At 48.6% G+C, this 24,629-nt stretch overlaps 3 protein-coding genes across 8 annotated transcripts; 2 read left to right on the forward strand and 1 right to left on the reverse strand.

Annotated features, from left to right (window-relative positions):
• Nucleotides 1–70: 70 nt before the first annotated feature.
• On the reverse strand, nt 71–7,307 carry pidd1 (p53-induced death domain protein 1). 3 transcript variants are annotated; one of them, XM_057050856.1, is made up of 16 exons: nt 7,080–7,307; nt 5,422–6,923; nt 4,903–5,316; nt 4,650–4,802; nt 4,521–4,572; nt 4,238–4,439; nt 3,925–4,074; nt 3,652–3,825; nt 3,434–3,581; nt 2,813–2,948; nt 2,588–2,738; nt 2,348–2,471; nt 2,160–2,275; nt 1,674–1,781; nt 1,388–1,584; nt 71–806 (listed from the first exon to the last, which is right to left on the reverse strand). In XM_057050856.1, exons 2-16 carry the CDS (start codon nt 5,945–5,947, stop codon nt 503–505), a joined length of 2,955 nt encoding a protein of 984 aa, XP_056906836.1. In that variant the 5' UTR covers nt 5,948–6,923; nt 7,080–7,307; the 3' UTR covers nt 71–502. The 3 variants fall into 3 exon arrangements, 1 of the variants encoding a protein (XP_056906836.1); XR_008953189.1 differs by having other exon boundaries at nt 560–806; nt 2,131–2,275; nt 5,422–7,182; XR_008953190.1 differs by lacking the exons at nt 71–806; nt 1,388–1,584 and having other exon boundaries at nt 2,043–2,275; nt 5,422–7,182.
• Nucleotides 7,308–7,423: 116 nt separating this feature from the next.
• pnpla2 (patatin-like phospholipase domain containing 2) lies at nt 7,424–12,489 on the forward strand. Its single transcript, XM_057050865.1, has 9 exons — nt 7,424–7,689; nt 7,939–8,171; nt 8,239–8,304; nt 8,921–9,130; nt 9,233–9,293; nt 9,620–9,799; nt 10,558–10,690; nt 10,910–11,032; nt 11,329–12,489. The coding sequence occupies exons 1-9, from the start codon at nt 7,503–7,505 to the stop codon at nt 11,639–11,641; spliced, it is 1,506 nt and encodes a 501-aa protein (XP_056906845.1). The 5' UTR covers nt 7,424–7,502; the 3' UTR covers nt 11,642–12,489.
• A 1,076-nt stretch (nt 12,490–13,565) lies between these two features.
• Nucleotides 13,566–24,131, forward strand: zmp:0000001167 (protein phosphatase 1 regulatory subunit 12A). Of its 4 annotated transcripts, none has more exons than XM_057050858.1 (25): nt 13,566–13,936; nt 16,380–16,510; nt 16,809–16,927; nt 17,024–17,180; nt 17,300–17,444; nt 17,525–17,599; nt 17,724–17,803; nt 18,301–18,470; nt 18,596–18,705; nt 18,783–18,977; nt 19,367–19,449; nt 19,552–19,641; nt 19,758–19,859; nt 20,045–20,137; nt 20,206–20,296; nt 20,397–20,507; nt 20,587–20,689; nt 20,777–20,880; nt 21,030–21,089; nt 21,176–21,198; nt 21,317–21,374; nt 21,489–21,593; nt 22,258–22,308; nt 22,442–22,492; nt 22,948–24,131. In XM_057050858.1, the coding sequence occupies exons 1-25, from the start codon at nt 13,661–13,663 to the stop codon at nt 23,032–23,034; spliced, it is 2,670 nt and encodes an 889-aa protein (XP_056906838.1). In that variant the 5' UTR covers nt 13,566–13,660; the 3' UTR covers nt 23,035–24,131. The 4 variants fall into 4 exon arrangements, with proteins under 4 accessions (XP_056906838.1, XP_056906839.1, XP_056906840.1 ...); XM_057050857.1 differs by having other exon boundaries at nt 13,567–13,936; nt 18,277–18,470; XM_057050859.1 differs by lacking the exon at nt 22,442–22,492 and having other exon boundaries at nt 18,277–18,470.
• Nucleotides 24,132–24,629: the final 498 nt, after the last annotated feature.

Genomic DNA, 24,629 nt, shown 5'->3' on the forward strand with positions numbered 1-24,629 from the left:
GCCACGTATTGAGTGACGTCAATTCAGCATTTTCAATACCTCCAGAGAACTCATACATTTAAAAGCAACCTTTAGATAAATTGTATTTATTTCTTGGTTTCCTTATATAGTCCTCCAACGTATGAAAGCTGGAACTACATAAAAATGTTCTAATGTGAATCTTCATTCTGAAACTATGATTAAAAAAAAAAAAATACTCGCTGTTAGTCAAGTTATCTTTGTTAAACCAAAAGGCACCAGTCATAGTCCAGCCTGTGCACGTCCACAAAGGCCAATCTGATCACGCAGCCTGTTCAAAATTCCTTAAATACATTTAAAATGAACAAAACACTGTTTGGGGCAATGGTATGGCCACCGTGGGTCACAACATGACATGATATTTTAGGTATAGTTACTATGGTTACAGTGGCTGCACACCACGTTGGGAAAGGACAGATGTAGAGTTTCAGGCGGCGCCTCGCTCCATGAGCTGGTTATCCATCTTCGACTCCAATGCGTTTGTTTAGACAGCGGCGTGAAGCGAGGGCTGCGACGCTGACCTTTGACCATCTGGACCCGGCATGGGTGCGCCGACTGCTGTGCCTTCGCTCAAAGTGGAGCTCTCCTCTTCCAGGCCCACCCTCTTCAGAGACTCCGAGTACTTTCTCCTTCCTATACGAACCGTGTCCTCTATCTCATCGGCCAGGTCCCTCCTCCCGCTCTCGATCATGGCGCTCACCAGCCTCGACACGGCGCCCGGCCCGGCCCTTCTCTGCCCTCTGGCCCAGTGAAACAGCATGTCGAGCACCAGGGCTCCCAAGTTGTCCCTGGTGGCCAGAGCAAGAGGATTTTATCTTATGGAATCAGCTTTGATATTGAATTTAGCAGCACATTACATAATGTCAGTAAGCGGATATGATTTCAGTCCTGCCCACATACAAATTCCACAATTTTACTGACACGGGAGGACGCCAGAGCTCCAATTCAAGCATCCGAAAGAAAACATCTTTTCCATTTGTTCTTCCACCCTCAGGATAAATCATGAGGCTTGAGGAAGAGGAGGAGGAGGAGGAGGAGGAGGAGGAGGAGGAAGAGGAGGGACAGATGAGCACCACTCTACGTGTAATCTCCTACAGTGTCCCAGATGGCTCCGCGATGGCTGACAGTGCAGATTAAAACAATCAAACCCCTCTTCTCCTCCTCTCCCAGTGTGCTTTCTGTATCTCACACATGCACGCACTCGTTACATCACTCGCTCATGCAGAGATGCTACAAATCAGTGTTCCGCAGGTCTGACGCCGTAATCCCCATGTACAAAGGTCTGGACTGCCGGTGCTTCACCGGGCAGGTTTCTCCCTTTTTAAATATCCTTATAGACCAAAAGACATCAAATTTAAACATTACTGACCTGCTTTTGTACTGGATGCGATCCAGTTCCTCGTAGCTTAAGCCAAGGTTGATGCCGACGACCCGCCAGTCTTGTCCTATCTGGAGAGAGATGGACAGCAGGTTGGATTCTGTCAGGTAGCCGCTCTCAGGATCGCCCAGGTTCAGCGGCGGATGCTGGGAATTTTCCACGAAGAAACCATTTTCCGAATCTGCGGCCTGCGGCAAAAACACGGGAGCTGATTTCAAGCAGGACTGCAGGAGGATGTTCAATGTCAAAGCTGAAAAAGCCGAAAACTGTCCCTCACCGGAAGCTTAACTGGTAACGTTGCAAGCCACTGGTTATCGTGGCCTTTCCTCTTCCTGGCCAGTTCCTCGGGCAGATCACCGGGGATCTCCCCTCTATAGAAGGACACCTGCAGCACAGGTTGGAGACATCATCATGTGGTGGGACTCAGAGATCATAATCCAGTCCAGAGAATTCAGCGCGGCCATAATTACAGTGCAGCAAGCTCAGACCTTTTGACTTTTCTCTCATTATTAGTTTCTCTTTATGCTAAAAAGATAGGTTTGCAGTTTGAAGTAGCTACTGGTATGATAACCAAACTCTAAATTATTCCCTAATACTAAATATTAGTATTAAAACAATATCATCATAAACAGGAGACAATAATTACCTGCAAATAAACGTTATATTAGGTCCATGCATACTCGGAATAATGTGGAAAATGGACTTTATGTTTGGCCAGAGACAGTAAAGGTCACCGTAGTTGGTTGATGACTGATCTTCTCACCTGGCCCCTCACAGGTCCTGTATGACCCTCCACTGCACAGATGTAAACCTCCTTCAGGTTCTTCAGGCTGGAGTAAAACACAAAGCACAGTCTTCCCTCCACGCAGTCCGGTCTCTCTGTGGGACACCAGCAGATGTGAGCAGCAGGAAAAGAACAACCCGTCTGAGACCTGAACCAAACCTTCAGACCTGTGCTGATGTCCAAGCCCCTCTCAAAGCCGGCAAAGAACTGCTCCCCTTCCAGCAGGTCGCACATGTCTGAGGGCTGCGGTCCGTCGTAAAGCTCCGCCAGAGACTGCACCCTGTTGTCCACCTGTGCACACCGCAGCAGAATTTGGCTTTTCTCCATGTGTTCAGGGTTCACCCCCGTCACACGGGTCCAGGACGTAGTTAAATGAACTCTACAGAGCAGAGAGAGGAGCAACAAACCTTGTTCGAAGGTAAACACTGCAGAATAACTTGTGAAGGATCCGTTTTGCGCTGCAGGACGAGAAACTGGACCTTGAACTGCTTTAGCTTCTGGTAGACTTTTCTCACAGTTCCACAAACGATTCGCTGAGTGGTGTACCACAACCAGTACCTGTGACCACACACGGGGTGTAAAAACAACCACAGTGGATACACGGAACACACAATACAGGGCCAAAATCTCACCAGGAGAAATGTGTGATGTAGAAGATAGCGTAGACGTGGGTGACGTAGAGAGACACCTGGGATGTGATGTCAGTCCAACTTTGGGCCGCAGGGTCTCCGTGTAGGAGATGCAAGCAGGACATGTCAGCTGTATGACCTTCAAAAACAGAAGAAAACAATATAGAATCATGCATAGGGAGGAGGGTCGACCGCGCCGGTGCTGTCCAACACAGCAGAATTACACCTGTAATTCAGTTGAGCCCAATATTCGGAACTTCTCTGGTGACATAAACGGGTTGAAATGGCTTTGTTTTTAGCAGGACCGCATAAGGATTCTCAGCAAAACCGCCCTGTCAGAAGATCATTATCTTTTCTAAAGTGTTTTCCAGGCAGCAGCAGAAGCCGCTTGAGACGCGGTCGGTGCCGACTGTTCCCCCGACACAAGGTCACCAGACGCCCAGCGCAGAGCGAGGCAGACTTCATTAAAAGCAGGGCCAACAGTTCACAGCTAACTTTTCTACGAGCTCAGGCGGCTACAAGTAAAGACGACAACAGCAGATTGTGCGGCGCCATAGAAAAGTAAGTAGGCGCCACTTTGAGCAAATGCCCAAGGTCAGAAGGCCCCACGTGAACACACTGCACCTGTGACTCCAGGAGGCAGGGGAACCTGGACTTTGACAGGCTGCAGGAAATCTGTGCTTGGATTCTGGGAGAGGCAGAGAAGGGGGCTAACGCGAGCCTGAGGGTCTCCACACAGAACCTGTATCTCCGCTGCAGACACCTGAAGCACCTAAAGAGAGCAGGACGGTGAAATTCTACGACAGAAAGGGTTGTCATTGTTATTTGGACTGAAGGGATACCTGTAAGGTTACAGTGCGGTTCTCCAAGGTGGAGTCTGGCAGGAAGTGGAGCTTTATTCCTGGGTCGGCGCTGGAAACGAGCAGAGTTCCAGCTGATGTAAGAGAGCAACTGTCCTTTACCGGTCGGGACACAACCATAAACCAGGAGAACTGGCGCACTGTGCAGCAGGCCAGCTAGAGGTCGTTTGTTTAAACACTGACATTAAAATTTGTCACCGTCACAGAAAAGACAGCTACGGCTTTATGAAAAGGTCTTGCACCGGGATGCTTTACCCTGGGAGGACGGCGACTCTGGCTACCGCTCCGGTGTTTACGTCCTCTCCTCAGCACCGTGGGCAGAGTGCTCCATGAGAATCCATCAAACCTCTGCACCACCACCTCGGTTCTCTTGGGCCGGTGATACGGCACACACACCTCTACAGGCTGCAACAGCCCAAAGATGAAAAGTGGTTGTTCAACAGATTAGTGGATTTTCACCTGTCCACACAATGCTACGAACATGTGATCTAAATGCATTGAAATAATTATGATGACCTTTAAATCTTCCCATATTTCTTTATATAGTTTTCAGTGCTTCAATACGTACTTTAAAAAATTTGATTCCATGTGGTCGAAGCTCCAGGGGACAACTCAGTAAGATTTCATGTTCTTCCAGATGTACCAACGTCTTTTCTGGTGTCTTTTCAACCCACTCCAATCTTGTGGTTGTCAACAGGCACCCTGGGGGGAACAGCAGCTCAGCCCCCCCCGGGAGAAACACGTGACACCCAGCGGGCGAAACACAAAAGCTAAAGAGCAAAAGGAGCACCGCGGTATAAATTACTGCTCAGAAACACGACGAGTCGAGAGAAATCCCTGGTTTAGTTCACCTGCGCTGATTAAATCTCAGATGCAGTTCTTGAATTTTGGTTTCTGGTGGATCTGTAAAGAAAATAAAGGTGCTCAGGGGCCAATCTGTTGACAGAACATAGATCAGTAAGAGTCTCTTTTTCCATTACCAGGTACAGGAGGGAGAGGAGGAGGCGTGGGGGGTCGTCCCAAAGGGTTGCCACGCATGTCTATTTTTAGCAAGGGCAGTTTGTTCAGACAAGGTGGGACGACACGGATATCGTTGCTGTAGATGAAAAGCTCCCTGAGAGAGGAGAGAGAACCTGGCAACAAAGGAGAGGAAGTGTTCTTGGTTAATGACGCAACTGTGATTTTAACAAACACAACAAAGAAACGACAATACCTTTGCACCCGTACACTCACCCATGCTCTCTGGTAGCTGCCTCAGTTTGTTTTGGGACAATTCCAACTTAACAAGACCCCCCAGGGAGCCAATTTCATCAGGTAGTCGCTGCAGAAGGTTGAGGGAAACATCCAGCGTGCGCAGCCCTGACAGTTGACCCAGACTCGGGGGAAGAGTGATTAGTTTGTTCCCCAGGAGGGAGAGGTAGGTGAGAGAGGACAACTGGCCGACATCAGAAGGCAATTCTGAGATCCGGTTTTGGCAAAGGAGCAAAGACGACAATGTCGGCAATCCAAGGAGGCAGGGAGGCACACAGGAGAGCTGGTTGAAGGAGAGGTCCAGGTGCACCAATTGAGAAAGGCAGGAAAAGGACATGGGCAGAGTGGTCAGCAGGCCTGGAAGAGGGTCACCTTGTGCATCATAAAAACGGTGTCCTGGAATCAGATATATTTGTTCATATGTAAGTGTTCAATGAAACATCTGTTTGGCACTGTTGTGTGGCATGAACATGTATTATGACGATGTATTCATAACTGTACCTCGAACCGTGAGTGTGTGCAGATCTGTCAGATTGGGGATGACATCCAGTGCATCATCCAGGCCTGCTTTGTCCTCTGATCCCACTGTGAGGTACTGCACTCCCATTAGCTGCTCTGGGATGGAGGCCCAAAGCAGAGGCAGTGCAGCCGCTCCTCCTTTGTACACATCCAGGGTCAGCCTGGTATCAGCCAACACAGACGTCAGCTCCACCGAGGGAGGCAAGGGGGGACTGAGACACACCCCAGAGGAGGAGGACGATGAGGATGAAGACAAACTGGGATGTAGATGTAGGGGCATGCTTGATATGAAAGGACCACAGGTGAAGCTGGGGGGAGTCGCAGGTGCAGCATCGCTCTCTTCATCCATATCTTTAGTTTGGCCTTGAGATCTGAGCCTACTTGACTTCTCCTGATCCTGGTCATTTAAAAGTCCAGGGAACCTCAGAGTTGGACCATCCGTGGTAACATCGGACTGTTCCCTGTGAATTTCATCACGACCTTCCCCTTCGTGGTTGCCTTTGTCCATTTAAGCTAATGTTTACAGTTCTAGAAAGCTTTCTCCGAATTAATTTCCTTCTCGGGTTTAAGTTAGGCATTATGTGAATATTTCATGGTAAGAATAATCAGTAGTTAAGCAAGACTTGGGCAAATGCCCGCCGGAATTCAGGCAATAATTTTCTATACATGCTTGCAAGGTGTCTGAAACAATTGCATTGATTCTAGCTCACAGCTAACAGCAGCTGTGCTACAAATATTAGCAACTGCATCCTGTACACATCTGGTTTGATTAAACTCTTAATGATCTGACAGATAATGTAGACGGAACCGTACAATATAACAAGTATTGTTACAATTTAATGTTACCGTGCTAACCGAAACTATCGCCAATCGAGGCTGCGTCTCTGTTTGAGCACTTCCTTGTGACACTTTTGAACGAAAGGGCTTCAAATCATGTCCGACCATTGTTTACACAGAGTTCACCGACAAGCGACGAGCGGAGTCTAATCGTCCATATAACAAGAGAGCAGGAACTGTGCCGCCTTTTCGGTTGTTCCCGACACACATAGCAAGTGCCCCTTGTAAGAGCGCCGCCAAAATTTGAGCAGGGGGCGGTAGCTGTCAGTGTAGCAGTACCTCATTCTGACCACAGTGTGGCGCTGTTGCGCGTCTGCTGTCTAAGTAGTTCAGCGTTCAGATTCGACGCACGATCAATACAATGTTTAAATGTTGATTATTATGATTTTTTTTCCTTCTCGAGTTGGCCCATTCATCAAAACCCGATCCCTATTTTTTGATGGGAAATCTTGTTAGCATGTAATAACTCCTACGTGTAATATGACTATTCCTGCAATAAACATCTACAGATGTATTGTATTTTTTATTACATATTTTAAATTAGAATTGGCAGAAATGAACAGAACATGAAGCGCTGTCACTGGTTTGCTCAATCGATTTGTAAACCATTACCCAATATCCTCTGGACGGATCAATGCAAATTCCTCCTTAAGAAAAAAAAAATCAGCAAGATAAAGCCGAACATAGGTTGGGCCTTTTAGGTAAACAGAGGTAACTGTCACATAAATTTAGTACAAAAAACATGTTTTTTTTAACTTGCTGCGACCTGACCTGTCGTCGGCTATGACGTATTGATATCTTACTTGTGATTGGTCGGTTTCCTCCTCGTTCTTGGCCGTGATTGGATAATCGGCTAAAGCCCCTCCCCATCCCACGGACTCACACTCGGTGAAATACCGTATCAACAACACCCCGTGCTGGAAGTCGTTCAGGGTTCATCAGGAGTAGAATCTAGAAAACAAGAGAAAAATAGTCTTTTTGTTGCTCTTTCACATCCTCTCAGTTTAGCGTTGGTCTGAATCTGAATCCGCTGGAATCTGCTAAAGTTAGAGGTCATCTGTTTCCCCCTAAAACGTTAGAGGAGAAAAAAAAAGCAACAACAGCAGGTTACGTTAATAATACAGTCATGTAACGGGACAAAGATACAAACTTTTCGACACGTATTTCCAGTGTATCTGCCGCATTTTCGTCCTTGTGAAATAAACCTCAGGAGTCCGCGGACCGTTATGTTTCCTTTAGACTCGCCGTGGAACATTTCGTTTGCCGGCTGTGGGTTCCTCGGCATCTACCACGTTGGTGTTGCCAGCTGTCTGGTGGAACAAGCGCCTTTCCTGGTGCATAACGCCCGGCACATTTATGGAGCGTCCGCTGGAGCGCTCACTGCCACCGCCCTGGTTACCGGAGTTTGTCTTGGTACGAAACATTTGGAATTGATGTATTTGACAAAAGTGTTGTGAGCTGCAAGTACCAATGTAATTTCCTGCCTTTGTAATGGTGTTGGTTCATCCTATTAATGATGTATTACACAGTATATTGATCAGCAGTCACAGAGCATTGCTGCCTGCTGCTGAGGGGGATAATAACCCTATTTAGACCTTTCTGTATATGTGATGGTAACTGATTACATTTGTTTGATTTGTCTTTCCCTCATTGTCTTTGCAGGAGAAACTGGTGCGAGCATCATTGATGTTGCAAAGGAGGCACGGAAGCGGTTCCTCGGCCCGATGCACCCTTCCTTTAACCTCGTGAAGATTGTACGTCACATGATGGGCCGCACGCTCCCAGCTGACTGTCACCATCAAGCCAGCGGGCGGCTGGGGGTCTCCCTCACCCGAGTGGCAGACGGGGAAAACGTCCTGGTCTCGCACTTCAACGACAAAGAGGAGCTGGTGCAGGTGTGTTTTGAGTGTGTTCTTCCTCGAATTAACGATTCATTTGTTGACGTTCGTTTGTTCTTTTCAGGCATGTGTCTGCAGCGCCTTCATCCCGGTGTACTGTGGAATCATTCCCCCCACGCTGCGAGGAGTGGTGAGTAGGACGGACGTCTCGGCCCTCCTCGTGCTCGCCAGCCCTGCGTTGGCGGTGTGAGGGTTGGCTCGCTGCTTTCCTTCAACTTTGCACCTTGTTTCCTATCATTGTGTTGTTACTTTGGCACTTGAGTCATTCCGTAACTCTGCCCCCATTGGTGCCCCCACTCCAAGAATCTGTTTGTTCTGGGTAGCACAAGTGTGGAAGATAGTTTTTAAATCCCCTCTACTGGCTGCATGCTAAAGGGGTTTGCCAATCTTTTTTTTCAATAGCTCTAACTTTTTCTGGGAAAAACCAAGCAGCGGTTTTGAGAGTACCCCCCCCCCCCCCCCCCCCAGCCTCAGTGATTGGTTAAAGAGCTCAAGCCCAATGTGATCATGTTGGCAGAGACGGCGAGGTTGTTCTGTTCTTTGGCTCCGATTCATGAAATTGATGTCACCCTGCTCTTATCTGTACACACACACGCAGCGGGGTCAAAGGGTCGCCAGCTTCAATAAAAACAAACCTGACTCACTTCTGGATGTGACATCACCTGTTCTATAATCATTCGGATGTCCTCTGAAAAATCAAAGTCGGAGGACTTGAGCTGCTCCTGACTGTGCTGTCGTTCCCACAGCGCTACGTGGATGGAGGAATCTCGAACAACCTCCCCCAGTACGAGCTGAAAAACACCATCACCGTCTCCCCGTTCTCCGGCGAGAGCGACATCTGCCCCCGGGACTCCTCCACCAACATACACGAGCTGAGGTTCACCAACACCAGCATCCAGTTCACCCTCACCAACCTCTACAGGGTCTCAAGGGCGCTGTTCCCGCCAGAACCGGCGGTAGGTCACATGACACAGTCCAAGTTTAAACCCACTGGCTCTGATGATCTGAAGTGAACTCCTCGTGAGAGACTTATGTATGTGTTGGTGTTCCGGGTGCAGGTCATGAAGGTCATGTGTAAACAGGGCTATAAAGACGCTCTGCACTTCCTGAAGAAGAACGGTGAGAAGCTTTGGCTTTCTTTTGTTAAAGCTGTTCCTTTAAACAAGCCTGTAGGGCGGGGACAGATCTACCTGTGACACCTTCAGGTCACTTCAGGCCCACCTTCACTTTCTCGTATTTGGCTCCTTAATGTCCCACTTTTGTCTTCCTTTGTTTCCTCTTGTGTTCCAAGATACAAAATTTGGATTATTCATCAATTTTCCAAAAGCCAACGCAAATTAAAATCGCCCCCAGACTTTTTATTTGCTTGAACAAAGCTGCTGCTTGTGTTAAACGCTGCCCAAATAGGTGCCAAACTGACGTTTTGCCTGTGCTTTGGTTGTCAGGGCTGCTAAACTTCAACGGGCCTTACAGAGGCAGAGTGCTGCTGGGTAGTGGCCAAGAGAGGCCGGATCACAACGATGAAGAGGACAATAAACATGATGAAGAGGAGGCAGCGGTGGTTCACTGCAGTGCCTGCATAGAGGAGCACTTCATTGAACGCCTCTCACCCACCCTGCACAAAGGTAACTGATGTGGCAAAGCAACAGATCCGTCTCCACGTTTTCCAGTTTAACTGTCGATCATCATCAGTTGTTGACCTTTAATGGTTTTTACTACCAACAAATAACCCTTAAAACAACCTAAGTGGGAATTTATTTAAAATGTATTCACTCAACCTCGTGACCATAACGTAATACATTAATATTGTGTTCCTATAAACCCCCTGCAGAACTGCTGAAATCTATTTTTGGTCACTGTTGACAGATTATTTATTCAATACAAGGTCATATTGACTTGGAAGCCTGGATACTGGGCCTGTGAGCCATCTTATATCGAGGTCATCAGATACTGATAGTTATAATAATGATGTCATTCATCACTGTGCCAGAAACAGAGGTGAGACCGAATCGGGTCCAATCGTAGAGAGGAGTCAAAAGATGGTATCAGTTCGACCAGCAAACACTATGAAATGTTGTAAGGCATAAATCCAATCTGGCACTTATTCAATGAAGACAGAGGTGATGTGAAGCACCAGCAGAATGTGAGATCAGGAACACTGTGATCTGACAAACACAACAGAGAAAATGGACTTAAAACCCAGGGAAAGACGCCACAGCTGACGTGGGTGCGGGACTGGCCGAACGAGGCAGCCGCAGAGACCCGACACAAGCAGTGTTAAAGATGAGGCGTAATGTTATACGGTTATTTTAAACACTTCTGTTAATAGGCTGTGACATCATAGGTTATTTCCAGTAGTCAGTCACCTTGTTGCCTCCCGCAGCTCTGGTGGAGGCCTGCATGGAGAGGAGGAGTCTGGTGAAGACTCTCGGCAACATGCTTCCTGTCAGGGTGGCGTCGGCCTTGATGCTCCCCTACACCCTCCCTCTGGAGTCGGCTGTCTCCTTTACCCTCAGGTACTGTTGGATTCAAGTCATCCGACTCTCCAAGAGAAAAATGCTGGATTATGGGATCCCGCAGTTGGCGTTCAATTAGCATTATGACGTTATTTAGCATAATCTTTTTACTCATGGTTTAATTATGTTACGCTATGTTTTTACTCATGCTTTTTTTACAAATACAGCGCTCATAAATCCTCTCGCTCCTCTTTTATGACTAACATATTGCATGAGTAGATTTTTGGAGTGGCTGCCAGATGTGCAAGAAGACGTGGGCTGGATTCGAGAGCAGGTATTAAAAGTCCTTCAGTGTGTTCTGCGCCAGGCCTCCAAAAGCGTATTCCAGCATGTGTCTGCGAGGTATGTGTGGCTCCCCTCTTATATTCGGGTTTATACATCCATCTCAGCATGGCTGGGATTCAACCTGCCGGGTCTTTACAATTTTGGCCACCTGGGGGCAGTGAAGGTTTTATCTGGGGGTGAAATGCAGTTAGTTGCGGGTAGCATATAGTGATTTCTCCTCTGAGGGTGGAAATATTCAGCTAAAATTATAAACTTATGTAAGAGATGGTAGTTATTGGTTGTGGTTTCAGCCCAAGCCTTCACTTCCTTCCTTTGAATGACAGCAAATTGACACCCTGCTAATGCACGCGCAGGTTTTCTTGCCAGCTGGAGCTCCACCACTACCAGTCCCTTACGTCCCACATCAGCTCTGCCAACCTGTTCCCCACCTGGGTGAACGGGAGCAGTTCCTCCATCCTGGATGCCTTCACGCGCCTCCATCAGTACAAGAACCAGCTGCTGTCCGGGGCGCTGTGTATCAACATGGACCTGCAAGGCTCCTTCAGAACGGACTCCTTGCTGCTGCCGCCGCCCCCTCCCTCCATCCTCTCTTCTGGGGGTCTCGTCATGCAAAGCAGTTGTCCTCCTGCTGACTGCGGAGAAGCCAGCGGCCGAGAGAGCTTCTGACAGGCTTCAGACCTCAGTGCAGTTAGGAAGAGTTCAGGTTTTACTAAATGTAAAGCTTCCAGGACATTTTGGTCTGATGAAGCCCTTGCAGAGGGTTGGAAATGGTAATAATTTATCACATTTCCAGTGTGTTTTAACACTTGTGACTCTTAAGCCGTGGATCATAAAACATTTAGACAAAGTGTGTCTAAATGTGCAGAAGTTAAGGCTTGTGGGGACACGGTCATGTACAAACTTGAATAACAGGATGTTACAAAGAGAATGAGCGTGGTTAAAAAAGGCAAGTGTTTATGTTCACTGTGGAATGACGTCAGAGCAGTACTTATAGCTCCAAGTGGAAGGAGAGCGCCCGGAGCTGAGAAAACACTGAAGATTCCAAATGTCTGTTCATTATACTCCATTTTTGTAAAATATGTCCTCGTGCACTACTGTCTAAAAGTTTCTGTGTTTGTGTGAAAGTGTCATGTTTAAGAAGATTATTTAAGTGAAAAGTTCTTATATTTTAACCCATCTCTATAATCTGATCGTCTTGAATGAGACTCACAAGAATGAAGTTTATTATTGATTTGTAACCTCAAACACTTTGACGTTTCGCTAATTTAACATTCAGGAGTTTGATTTTATTTTAAAATGAGATGGAATAAGCTAAATCTGGTGGGCAATTTGTTTTAATTGTATATGTGGTGTAAGTTCATTCTCTGGTAAAAAATTACCATTTGTTACTCAAGAAAATGCAATAAAATGTTGTAAGATTTAAATTATTTCACTTAAATAGTTGTAAGTCAATGGGATGCATGGATGTGCTTGGGATTTACTGTGATTAATCTCAATAAATTTCCATAATTGGCTGCAGTTTGTGGATGATTTACCTCGTGAATACTCGGAGATCCGTTAAACAACAACGACGTTCACTATAATCTCGCTGTGCACACACAGCAGAGGACAGCAAACGTCTGTTCCTGGAAGCCTCCAGAGGCTCCGACGCGGATCAAATTCTACATTTAATAGCACAAGCACAGAAATACGACACATTACTGCATATGTCAATACTTTGGCTCCGTCATAAGGGTCAAATATACATTAAAAAAAGAGTTAATGTGAACAATCTAACATGCATACGGAGTATAACTGGCCCAAAAAACTACAAAGCAAATTCTTGGAAATAAATGTATCTGCTTTGCAGGCATCGCAATTAAAGAGTTGTTCCGTTCTAATCACAGAGAATCCTGGACTTATGACACAGTATTTAGGTTCCTATAGAAATGTTATTCATTACTTAACTGAAATGCGATTTATTTAAAATGCGACCGAAGCCAGAAACTACTCAAGTGCTTTTGATCTTCATACCAGAGGCGCAGCAACGTGCGTCACGTTTCTGGTTTGATTTATGACTTATGATAACATAACAAGGTAATGCCTGAAAATAAAACAGAGGAGAACAAAATCATTGCAACTAAGAGGATCTGGGAGACCGTGTGACAGGGCCAGGCAGGAGTGGGGGGGTACATCGGGAAGCGCCCCCCCGCAGCTTGGTTGTAGAATTCAAGCAAAGTTAGGTATTTGATGAATATGTACAATCAACTGCTTTTGTAATTAAAAGGCCGTTTGCTTGGGACAAAACATCTAAAGCAAAATATATACTACTCAAATACCAAGCCTGTACTCTTATTTTTAGGTTTTGTTGTGTTTGAGTGAATCCTTACCCCTGTTTGGACTGCCTTGAATATTTCTATACTGTACTCTGCTGTCTGGTCAAACAGTAGCAAATCTACACATAACATGAATCAATAATAAAAACAATTATCTTTTTTTTAAAAAGGAAATAGAGATCAAGACAAGGTCGAGCTTGATAAAGAATTTCCGAGTAGACCCTGAACGCAGCGTGGGAGAAAAGTTCCCTCTGAAGTTCACGGCTCACTGTCGCCATGTGTCCGCCAGGGGGCGACGCCCCGAGGAGCCTCGATCCAAACCATCCACCCCGCTTCTCCTCGTACCATGAGCTGAATCAGACCAGGGAAGATGGCGGCTACTGACCATTCCCGGTCCGAAGCTGCCAAACAGCGACGGCAGGATCAGCTACAGCGATGGCTGGGTTCGGAGACGGATCGGACTGGATCGGAGGGCCGGGATACCCTGAGTGTTTCTGGGACGCGGCGGGCCAAAGTTCGCTTCGCGCAGGGCGCCGTGTTTATGGCCGCCTGCTCCGCCGGGGATCGGGAGGAGGTGGCGGCGCTGCTCCGGCAGGGAGCTGACATCAACCACGCCAACATAGACGGGCTGACAGCGCTTCATCAGGTAGTTAAGTTGCCCTGACTTCCACCGTTAGCAACTCGGTCCGCGCTCGGCTAACTAGTTGCTAACTGTCGCCTCCCGTCAAGCAGCGACATTTCGCCTTTGCCTGCTGTAATCGTCCTGTCGATGAGGTATTAACGATGAGGGTAAAAGAGGGGGGGGGAGGTAGACTTTGTGGTGCTCGGCATCTACGCAGCTTTTCAACGTGGCAGCTGCAGGATAGCGAGGCTAAAGTCATCACTTTGTCATCTCTTGGCCCGGCGTCAGCGACTCTTCTGGCCTCTGCAAACATTGGTCTGTCTGTCGTTAACAGGCCTCTTTTCTAGCCTAAAGTTTCCAACTGTTAGCATCTGACAGTAAAACCGGTCACCCCGGAGCCCGACATTTGGACATTAATAGGTTCCGTCCGAGCAAACGGTCCCCCCGGGTGAGATAGAAGGTCAGTGAATGCAGTTTCAATAACAACCCATCAGTTCTTGCATGATGGATCTGACCTGATCTGATGCACAAACTGGCTTCTGGACTTGTGCTTTTGAGCTTGACTATCATTCAGGGGACACTTGGATGAGTTACAGTCCAGATGCTGATAACCATGTCTGTTTGTAGCTCTGCTAATCTCTGGGAGACGTATTGATCATCCCTCAGGACGGTGTCGCTGATGTCGAAACACTCGTGCCTGATCCGGCGCCACGCTTCAGCGTTCTGACCGTGGATGGATGCATCCTCACTGTGCTGCCCAGTGGAGGAAGCTCCCTGGTTCAGTCGGTGCTGATGAATGTTTAACCTTTTTGGTTTGGATGGAATTCTAAAGGATTGTTTCTGTTGGCTCGGCCTCCTTCGAGCGTGTCTTCACGCCGCTCGGTATCGTCCCTCCCTTCAGTCATAACAAAGAGGAGCCGCCTGGACAGCGTCGCTGTCACGCCAGCCCTCGGTCTTTCCTCTGCTTTTCCAACGCCGCGTGGCATAAACACGTCACCGTGCCGTCACACCACGCGCTGCATTTCATCTGGGCACCTGAGTGCACCAGTGGACCCGGTTCTTCTTTCCGCTCCGGGTGAACCGGGCTTCATCTGCTCTGGGCTCCTGGGAGGAAAATCAGAGTTAGGGTTGGCTGGGTTTTATTTGTGGAAGTTTTACATCCAGCCAGGCACGTGCTGCCTGGATGGGACCCTCCTTCAGACCAGCCGTGTGTGGGATTGTCACCCACCGCGGTCCGTTTCTCCCCGTTACTCATCGGTTGCCGGGAAACCAGAATTAAATATAGGCCCGCGCTCTCTAAACTTTCCATCCCCTCCATCCAAAGGCTTTCTGTCTTCTCTACTATGCTTTGTGCCCCCCCCCTCCTCCTCCTCCTCCTCCTCTTCCTCTTCTTCTCCCTGCCGCTCTTTCTCCTTCCCTTTGACAATTCCCCACAGTGGGGACTTTAGGGAATTCAGATGAAGAAATGGAAAGCATTCCTGGGACAGAGCAGGCTGCTGTTACAAAGGCAGCATCCACAATGAGTCACTTGATGACCCAGTAAAGGGGTCTGCTGCACGGACGAGTGTGACCCTCGCAACAAGCATGGGGTGAAGTGTCCTCTGTTCATTCATTCGGCTGGCTCGGAGGGCCTCCTTCCTGCGTTTACTGTTTACCACAGCTGCCCCGATCCGATCCGATCCGGGACGGATGCACTGAGCTGGGTTTCACTTCGGGGCTGATAACTTGGGATTTGGCTCTGAGATGTTCGGGTGAAGTTGCTGAGCCACAGTTGTGGATCGCAGGTCGATGGCGTGGGTGATTTTTGGTTGTTAAGGCGTCGAGCAGCTTTGTGATTAGTTGCCCAAAGCCTCTTACAGGAGGTGGCTTAAGATGTCCTGATGGTCGAGGTTCTGCGCAGCGGCAGACACTCGCCGCTCTAACCTCCTGGAGGACACGGGCACGTAGCTGGTCACATGATCCCCCGCAGCAGGTGTCCTGAAGCAAAAAGAGAATTAGACAATTATTTTCCTCTGTCTATTATTTGAGATGTTCGTTTCATTGTCTGGATTCACTTATTTTGAGGAGGACTCTCTCGGCCAAGTAGTGGCTGGAATGAATGTGACGTATCCTGACGCAGCAGCATGGGGCCCTCATGAGATCCATCTTGGGATGTGTGTTGGATCACGTTGGGATCTCTGCGAGACTTTGCTTCAGGGAAAACGCTTAAATAGGCCCACTGTTTCCCTGCCTCTGTTTTGGAAAGCACTTTAGGGCTGTTAGCAGCCCACTTAACCAAGTCATTAGAAGCAGCAGACACAGTAGTCATTGTTTTACCCACGTGCCTCAGTTGCGTTTAATGGATTTTGGGAGTGACTTTGGCGTTGGCTGTCATAACAAACTAAAATAAGTTGGTTCTTTGCCGAACCTGGGCTGTAATTCCTGCTGTAAACAGTGTTTTTATGGTGTCACGTGTGCTGTCTGGCAGGCCTGCATTGATGAGAACGCAGAGATGGTCCAGTTTCTGGTGGAGAGCGGCAGCGACATCAACAGAGGGGACAACGAGGGCTGGACTCCGCTGCACGCCGCCGCTTCCTGTGGTTTCATACAGATCGTTAAGTGAGTGTTGTAAAACATGTCCAGATGAAAAAGGCACAGTCACGCTATCATGTTGAAAAAGCACCCGTATGAATCCAGCTGCTACTCAAAAATCTGGAAGTAAAGCACCTAAAGGAACCAGCAGCCTGGGGAGCTTCTCTGGGGCCACAGTTTAGACTTTGGGCTGAAGTAGGAGGTGAAATTATGACCCTGTGACTCAAATCCCTCCCAGTTTCCAGTGACAGAAATACGCCACCATGATGACGTGGGGAGCTGAGTGCCACATGGCCTCTACATGTTGTTACTGTTGTTTTTGCAGATACCTGATAGAGCACGGAGCTAATGTCGGAGCAGTCAACAGCGAAGGAGAACTTCCTCTTGACGTGGCTACGGAAGACGCCATGGAGAGACTTCTCAAAGCGGAAATCAAAAAGCAAGGTGAGGTGCTTTTATTTATTCATTTGTTTGTTGTTTACAGGGGGAACTCGGAAATCTGGGACTAAACTTTGTCCTTTTTGTGTTTCTGCTCCTCAGGGATAGATGTGGATAAGTCCAGAAAGGAAGAGGAGCGGGTCATGCTGCAGGACGCCATGGCCGTGCTGGCAGTAGGCGGCACGCTCACGCCTCACCCGAACACCAAGGCCACCGCTCTGCACGTGGCCTCCGCCAAAGGCTACATCGAAGTCCTGAAGTGAGTATCCGTCTGGAGCGTCGCAGCCCCGGAATTTCCCAATGTGCTGCAGCTGTTTCTAACAAAAGTCACGTGACATCCTAATCGTCCTTCTCGTCTCCCGGGCTCCTCCGGCGCAGGGTGCTGTTGCAGTGCGGCGTGGACGTGAACAGCAGGGACAGCGACGGGTGGACGCCGCTGCACGCCGCCGCTCATTGGGGGCAGGAGGAGGTGTGCAGCCTGCTCGCCGACAACATGTGCGACATGGGCGCCGTCAACAACGTGGTGAGCGTTGGGGAAGCTTTAAACCTACTTAAAAAAGGCCGCACGTGTGCCATGATGCTGCGCTGTGAATGTCCTTGTAGGGCCAAACGCCTTTAGACGTGGCGGACGAGAACCTCGTGGACGCGCTGGAGGAGCTTCAGAAGAAACAGAACGCCGTGAGTCCCTGCTGGCATCCGCTCGCCGCTACCTCCAGATAAACCTGTTATGACTGATGACTTTACGGCAGCAGAGGGGTTTTTTTTGCGCCTGTTTACGGTCGGTGTTTATATTTCTCTCCAGTTACGCACCGAGAAAGAAAAACAGACTCCTGTCATTGAGACCAGCCAGCAAATACCCATCGTACCAGTTCGGGCGCGCAGGTCAGTGCCAGCGGGTTTGTGCGTGTGGCAGCAGATGAACACAGCTGAATCCCAGTATTCCCAGTGTGCATGCAAGTATTCCCATGAGCCATTTGTACAGCGACACTGCTTCGAATAGATGGAGCCCACGGGCACATTCAGTTCTGCGTTGAACCCCTTTATTATGAACTCTACTTTACCATTAGTATTTTTAAGAGTGAATCCATTCCAGCATCTTTGTTCAGTGTCGTGTTTTGTCCTGTACCTGTTCTTCTTATGTTACTTTGTTCATGCAGCAAGAACATAAAGAACATCTGCAGGTAGAACAGTAGAACGTAGCCATAGACAGCAACGCTACACCCCGCTGTTTCACCCACAATGCATTGCATGCTCGCTCTAATCGGCTGCACATGGAATGAGTGCCCTCACTGATCAGCCCCCCCCCCCCCGCATGCCACCTGTTGTCCCCCCCCACCTTGGCCCCGCCCTTCCAGGACTTCTATCTCTCGTATGAGCAGCAAAGAGAAGATCTGCCTCCATGAGCGCGAGAAGCACACGTCGCCGGCGCTGCCGAGCAGCCCGGTGGAGGATGAGGAGGAGGAAGGCCAGACGGGTCAGAGCCAGGGGAAGGCCTCCAGCAGCTCCAGCTCCGAAGAGGAGAGCGAATCGGAGAGTGACGCTGAGTCGGGTAAGAATAAAAGAATCTGACACAGCTTTTATTAAAAATCAGTTTAACCTTAAGAGCCGGGCAGGAAGTTTGAAGGAAGACAAATAAATTTCTGTGCTTGATTGTTGACTTTAACTTGGTTGCAGAGAAAGCGAAAAACCGAGAGCTCATTAATAACTTGAACAACAAACGCAACACGACCGGCCTGCTCCCTACCTCCATGTCAGTGGGTTCTGCTGTGAGCCAAATGAAGAAGGTAACGGACAAGTGTGGTCGCAACGTGGAGAGACGGTCAGGCAACAAAAGTGTTGACGTTTCCTGGTTTTACTGCAGGACCTGAACAAGCCCCCGACCACCGAAGCGCCGGGCTCTTGGAGAACGTCACTGAGGAAGGCGGGAAGCTCTGTGACTCTGGGCTCTGCTGGGCTGACAGACTCCGGTCAGGACCACGCTAGAGTACCAGACGCTGGCCTGGCCATGACCCGGTCTGCTTCCAGCCCCCGCCTCAGCTCCGAGGCCGATGCAAAGGTCAACACGCTTTTAACAGTGTTTTCTTCCATCCCATGTCCCAGTATAACCAGTTGGATAAGCTGATCAGGCTGTTTTACCTGGAATGTTGGGGTGTGTTTGATATGTATCCCTTAGCGTGCTCACTGGGTGGTGCAGTAGTAATGCTAGCAGTAATGCTAACTTGACCCATAATAATCTCGCCTTATCTCTCATTATAGTTTTTTCCCCAGTAACGAGCTGATCATTAAATCTAATGTGATCCGTGTTATATATAATGGTCGGGGAAGAACTGAAGTAATAAGAACCCAGCTGCTTTGATTCATCTTTCATTCCTCTAATGAAAGGATTCTTTTATGATTTCATGAGTCATACAAGAAAAACAAAGCGATCTCTTCCATCCTTCTTAGGAGCCAAGACTCGCCCGCGTGCCACCCATCCCAACGAGGAGGCTCTTCAGTATTCCAGACAGCAGCCCTGACAACTCCAACAAGTGGGTGTTCTGCTGTCTGTGCTTCCAGAGCTCCTCACTCTGCTGTAAATGTGCTCACGTCTGTGTCTGCCTGTCTGTCTGTCCGTCTGTCCCTCCCCCCAGCTGGTTGAGCCGTAGCTCCTCTTACACCCGTCGCCTCTATAGTCAGCCAGGGAATGATTTCACTAGCTCCACCCCTTCTTTGCTCCACAGGTCAGTTGTGCAGCTCGCCACTCCCCACCTGTTTGTGTTGTTTTTGATGAATCGCAGGCTATTGTCTGCGTCGAGGCGTGACTGCAAAACATGTCTGTGTTTTACTGGATTTTCAGCTCGTCTTACGGAAAGAGACTGGACGACCCGTCGGTAACCTCAGCTAACACAGGAACCAGCTCCAGTGGACTCAGCCATCTTAATAGTGTCTTGTCCCAGAGGTAGACCAACACATCGTGACATGAGTAGATAAGAGTGATGACGCACGGGACATCTTTCATTACATTTACAATGCAATTAAAATACCAGATAAAGGTTTGAATAGACCCTTAAATGCTTGAAAAGCCACTGGCTTCCTTTAACAAGGCCTGTCTGTATTTGTAAATAATCTACCGTCCTCTCTTAGACTTCCTCAGGAACAGAAGGATCAGTCTGCTGTCACCAGTGCCAACTCTCAAGCTCCAACCACAGGCGAGCAGGAGACCAAGCAGAGGCGCAAGTAGGTCTTTGACTGGTGCGTGAGAGGTGATGGTGCTGCATTTATCTGAAAATATGTGACTTGCGTAGGTCGTACCTGACACCAGTGCGGGACGAGGAGGCTGAGGCACAAAGGAAAGCTCGCTCACGACACGCACGGCAGTCCCGCCGCTCCACTCAGGTACAGACAAGAGCCCGACGGTCCTCTTTAGAAACAACGAAGGTGGGCAGAGATTGAATAAAGGTGTTTGTTTGTTGTTGTTGTTTTGTTTATTTGTCAGGGGGTGACGCTGACAGACCTGCAGGAGGCAGAGAAGACGATGAAGACGGACAACAAAGGAAGAGAAAAGGAGGAGGAGAAGGAAGCAAAACTAAAGAAAGCAGAGGAAGGGGTGAGGGCCATATGTTCCAGTTATAGGCCTGTGCTCAAGTCATGTGACATCACTTAGCAGGAGAATACTGTGTTTACAGGAAGTGAGCTGGAGGTCTCGTATAGCCAGTCTGCAGAAGTCCGACCTGCTGGGCCTCACGCAGCCCGCTGGCTCCCCGCGACCACAAACCGCTGACAAGAAAGGTGCAGATCACCGATGACCTTTTCAAAAGAGTTCCTTTCAGCACACAAGAACATGCTGACACGTTAGATGGGGGCTTTTTTCCCTAGATCTTGACACCAGCACTGGGGAAAATGAAATGGAGAGATGGGCCAGAGAGCGCGGAGAGAGGAGACAAGCTCGGGCCAGGAGGAAGGCACAGAGGACCGGGGAGGTAAACACTGGGAGCGTCTGTTTAACAGATGGGTAGCGAACCATGTTAGGAAGAGAAAACTGTCAGCAGGAAATGCGGAACAATAATGGCTTTAACAGAGTTGTGTTTTGGTTTCGGCACCTAACCTGCAGTTTCTCTGTCGTGTTCAGAACGACGACAACGAGCCAAGCGGAGAGGAAGAGTTTACAGGAAGTGGGCTGGATCCACGGGTACGTGTGTGTTTTGGTTTGAGGTCTTGCTGCGGCAGGTTAAGATCCCGCCTGTAACCGGCTCTGCTTATCTTCTGTGTTTACAGACAGTCGGACACTTGGGTTCCAGGTATGGCCGCGGCCTTTGCCCTGTTTGTTTTCCCCTCATCCTTCATTCATTCAATCAATCAATCGGCGTAGTCTTTCCGAGAGCGTTATCTCTGACCTCTGCTCATCGACGCACTCAGGTCGGACAGCTCGTGTAACGACTGCACCCCAGGGGGAGAGACCAAAGATTTCAAAAAGGTACCGAGACTCGTGAGGCGTCCCCCTCCTTTGAGTCCCTTTGGGGGTTGTCTTTGTGTTGCCTTTGGAACTGTTTAACAGCCACCACACAAACGTGTTGCCGTGTCCCTGCAGTTGTTTGAGGAGGTCTCCAGAGAAAACAGCCAGCTCCAGACCCAGCTGCAGGACACCCAGAGGGTTATCAGTCAGACCCGCTTGGAATTGGAAAAGGCCACACAGGTGATGACGCGGAGACACTTGAATGTCCTCCCAAAGTGATGCTTCGTCACTGTGGCTGCTGTTCATGTTGTTGCCACTAACGTGGTTGAACGCTCAAGCGGTGATGCTCAGGGTTTCAACACACACTCACACCCAGTTTAGGCTCATAATTAACACCACTGAAGAGTCTTTGTGTAACAAACAAATAATTAAATGCTTGAAGTGGAGAATAGAGTGACGGCTGTAAAGAAACGCCCAAGTAACACACAGAGTCACAGGTTTATAAAAAAACTCTGCCCTTTGTTGGTATTTAACAGCATTAAATCACACTTTAGGTCACATGACCTGGGGCTGTGTCAACGGCACTGCATTTGAAAGTCTGTTTCGAGTAACATTTGAAAGCCACTTGCATTAATGTCACACAGACCATAGTAGAATAAATAAGACCGAGTGTGAAATGCAGCCTGGAGTTGCTTTGCCAGATGCCATAAAAGACGTGGCGTTGTCAGATTGTGCGTCTGTGCAACTGTAACCAGATTATCTTTGTAAATGACAATAATTAGCAAACATGCCTGCTGTTGATGTGATGTAGTTACAGAGGGCGGGGGAGGATAATTATCAGGTAACTGAGTCTATTGAGGAACGCTGAGTTACAGTCATTGATGTGTTGACATTGACCCAACAGAGACAGGAGCGTCTCAGCGACTGCTCGGCTCTGCTGGAGCTGGAGAGGAAGGCAAGTACCGTGGTAGCGGCCTCACTGCAGCCACCAGGCACAACTGACCCGCTTTCTCACCTTTTCACTGCTTCCTCTTCCTCTTTCACGCTTCTCCTCACCTCCACTCTCCTCCACACCTTTCTGACACCAGGACCGGAGGATGCTGGAGCGACGACTGGGAGAGCTGGAGGAGGAGCTAAAGGTGAGAAGACATTCTTCCTGTGGCCACAGACTCTTTGGAATGCTTCTGCTTTGTTAGATTGGCTTTGGCTGCTGCAGGCATGGAGTGTTGTGAAGGTCTCTTAGCTCCCCACCAACAACCGGGTTAGGGTTTGTAATAATGTCCGATAACTTGGCTAAGTTTAGCTTAGCTTAGCTTAATAAGCCACGTCGTCAGAGCATTTGAAAGTAGCTGCAGCCGTTCCCACTCTGGAGGAGAATAGCTCCTCGGGCAGTCGCACACGTGCTGCCATGCTAGATTCTTGAGAGGAAGGTGACGCTACGCTGACGCTTTGACATCCTCTTAACATCCAGAAACCTCAAGCTCTCGCTGACCGTAAACATTTGCTTAAATCTTACCAACGGGACTTAAAAGATCACCTCCTGCATCACTTCAGCATCACTTGATGTTACTGTGATTTTATTTTTTCAAACCAGGTCCTGGTTGACCTGAGAGCAGACAACCAGCGTCTAAAGGATGAAAATGGAGCTCTTATTCGGGTCATCAGCAAACTCTCCAAATAGACGGCGAGATGGGGAGACCAAAACCAGGGAAACACCCCTCCTTCTATTCTTTCCTCCATCCATCATTCGTCTATCCGTCTCTGCTTCCACGCATTCCTTCCGGTGCCAAAGGGGGAAGCAGCCGAATGTCCCACGTTCCTAAACACAGCAGTCCTGACCTGGATTGCGAGGCCTCTGCGAACAGCTGGAGCGGCCTTTGTGCCTTGTGTTTTTGTTTTAATTCCCAGTTTGTGAGCAGAAGACCAGCAGCAGCGGCCCAGAGGCCCCCGACAGCAGACGCCGGGGCTGGTGTACCACCTGAAACCCAACAACAACCGCAACGGTGCATCGGGGAACCGCTACCATGCACACACATTCCTACTCGTGCAACATATATTTCCTTCATGCACAATCACGGAGCCAATTAGGCAACTTGGGCCTGGAAGCTCCCACTTTGTTATTCGTGTTTTTTGCATTTGCAAACACACGCCACACGTTCACGAATGCCCTCACTCACAAATGTACGGTGTGGTGAAGCAGTTTAAGTGTTTATTAAGAAAAAAAAGCAACAGACAGCTCTTCAATCAGGCTCCGTCTTCACAGGAAGTCCATGAAGCTCTGCTGGGTTATTTATATTCCCACACGTGTTTGAAGCCACCTACCTCTCCACCTGTGCACTTCCCCACATGTTTGGATTTTTATTTTTTTTTGTGACCACAGACGCACTCCTCGCTCTTAAAGAAAACGTGACCAGAACCAGCTCGTTCCGCCGCAGCACTTTAAAAGCGATCTCCGAAGCTTTGCCCGTCCTTTCTGTCAGCGTCGCCGGAAGAAGTCGTAGATGAAGATCAGCCACCGATGCGCAATTAAAGAAATGTTCCGACGAACACTCCCGCTCTTCATGGTTTTAATATTACCACTGATAAAGGTATTCTCATAGTTTTTCAATATTTGCTCCACTCTTGAGAGGGAGCTTGATTATGTATATTATCTGTGTATATAAATATTAGTCTTAAATAATACCCTTTTGAAGTAAAATGCCATGTAGCCTCTCATCACGTTGGTTTTTCTAATATATTGAATGAATGTCTGCACTCTAATAAAAAAAAGTGTTTGTACTTTCTGTCTGGTTTTTGACGACAGTCGGCGGTTTGTTGGCTCTTAATTGCGCGCTTTGTCACCAGGTTCTTCATCTCTACAGTTTTCTCATTCCAACTTCAGTAGGTGGAGAAGGAGAACTGGGCCAGGATGGATTTTCCAGTGTGACCGGACTGGTACGTCCATCTCCGGCGTCTCCCAGGTGGGCCGTAAATCATCGATGACGGAGCGCGAGCGTCGTTACGTCTGCTGCGGTGACGAAGACTCTGCAGTTTAAACAAAAGATCTCGTCCGTGCGTGTTAAAGCGTAGCCGAAGCTCATCCGTTTCCCCCCATCGGACCCGAGATGGACCGCTGTCCCGCTGACGAGCTGAGCTCCTAATAAGGAATGCCAGGCCGGTCGAGGCGCTCTCTGTAAATACCCCCCCACCCCGAGTCTGGGAGCTGGGGAGGAACAGGGAAGCGGATGGATTGCAGCCTTATATGGGAAAAGCACTGCTTTTTCCCAGGGTTTGTGG

This window comes from Takifugu flavidus, chromosome 13 (assembly GCF_003711565.1).
Source record: "Takifugu flavidus isolate HTHZ2018 chromosome 13, ASM371156v2, whole genome shotgun sequence".
Classification (NCBI taxonomy): Eukaryota; Metazoa; Chordata; class Actinopteri; order Tetraodontiformes; family Tetraodontidae; genus Takifugu; species Takifugu flavidus.

What these genes read in the sequence shown, in the direction of transcription:
- pidd1 (XM_057050856.1), bottom strand. Translation starts at nt 5,947, where the DNA reads ATGGACAAAGGCAACCACGAAGGGGAAGGTCGTGATGAAATTCACAGG. An exon ending in CTGAGATTTAATCAGCGCAG is followed by an intron (nt 4,440 to 4,520) that starts GTGAACTAAACC and finishes TTTGCTCTTTAG; the next exon opens with CTTTTGTGTTTCGCCCGCTG. An exon ending in CGCATCCAGTACAAAAGCAG is followed by an intron (nt 807 to 1,387) that starts GTCAGTAATGTT and finishes TCTGGCCACCAG; the next exon opens with GGACAACTTGGGAGCCCTGG.
- pnpla2 (XM_057050865.1), top strand. Translation starts at nt 7,503, where the DNA reads ATGTTTCCTTTAGACTCGCCGTGGAACATTTCGTTTGCCGGCTGTGGG. An exon ending in CCCCCACGCTGCGAGGAGTG is followed by an intron (nt 8,305 to 8,920) that starts GTGAGTAGGACG and finishes TCGTTCCCACAG; the next exon opens with CGCTACGTGGATGGAGGAAT. An exon ending in TGTTCCCGCCAGAACCGGCG is followed by an intron (nt 9,131 to 9,232) that starts GTAGGTCACATG and finishes TTCCGGGTGCAG; the next exon opens with GTCATGAAGGTCATGTGTAA.
- zmp:0000001167 (XM_057050857.1), top strand. Translation starts at nt 13,661, where the DNA reads ATGGCGGCTACTGACCATTCCCGGTCCGAAGCTGCCAAACAGCGACGG. An exon ending in CTGTGAGCCAAATGAAGAAG is followed by an intron (nt 18,706 to 18,782) that starts GTAACGGACAAG and finishes GTTTTACTGCAG; the next exon opens with GACCTGAACAAGCCCCCGAC. An exon ending in ACAAACCGCTGACAAGAAAG is followed by an intron (nt 20,690 to 20,776) that starts GTGCAGATCACC and finishes TTTTTTCCCTAG; the next exon opens with ATCTTGACACCAGCACTGGG.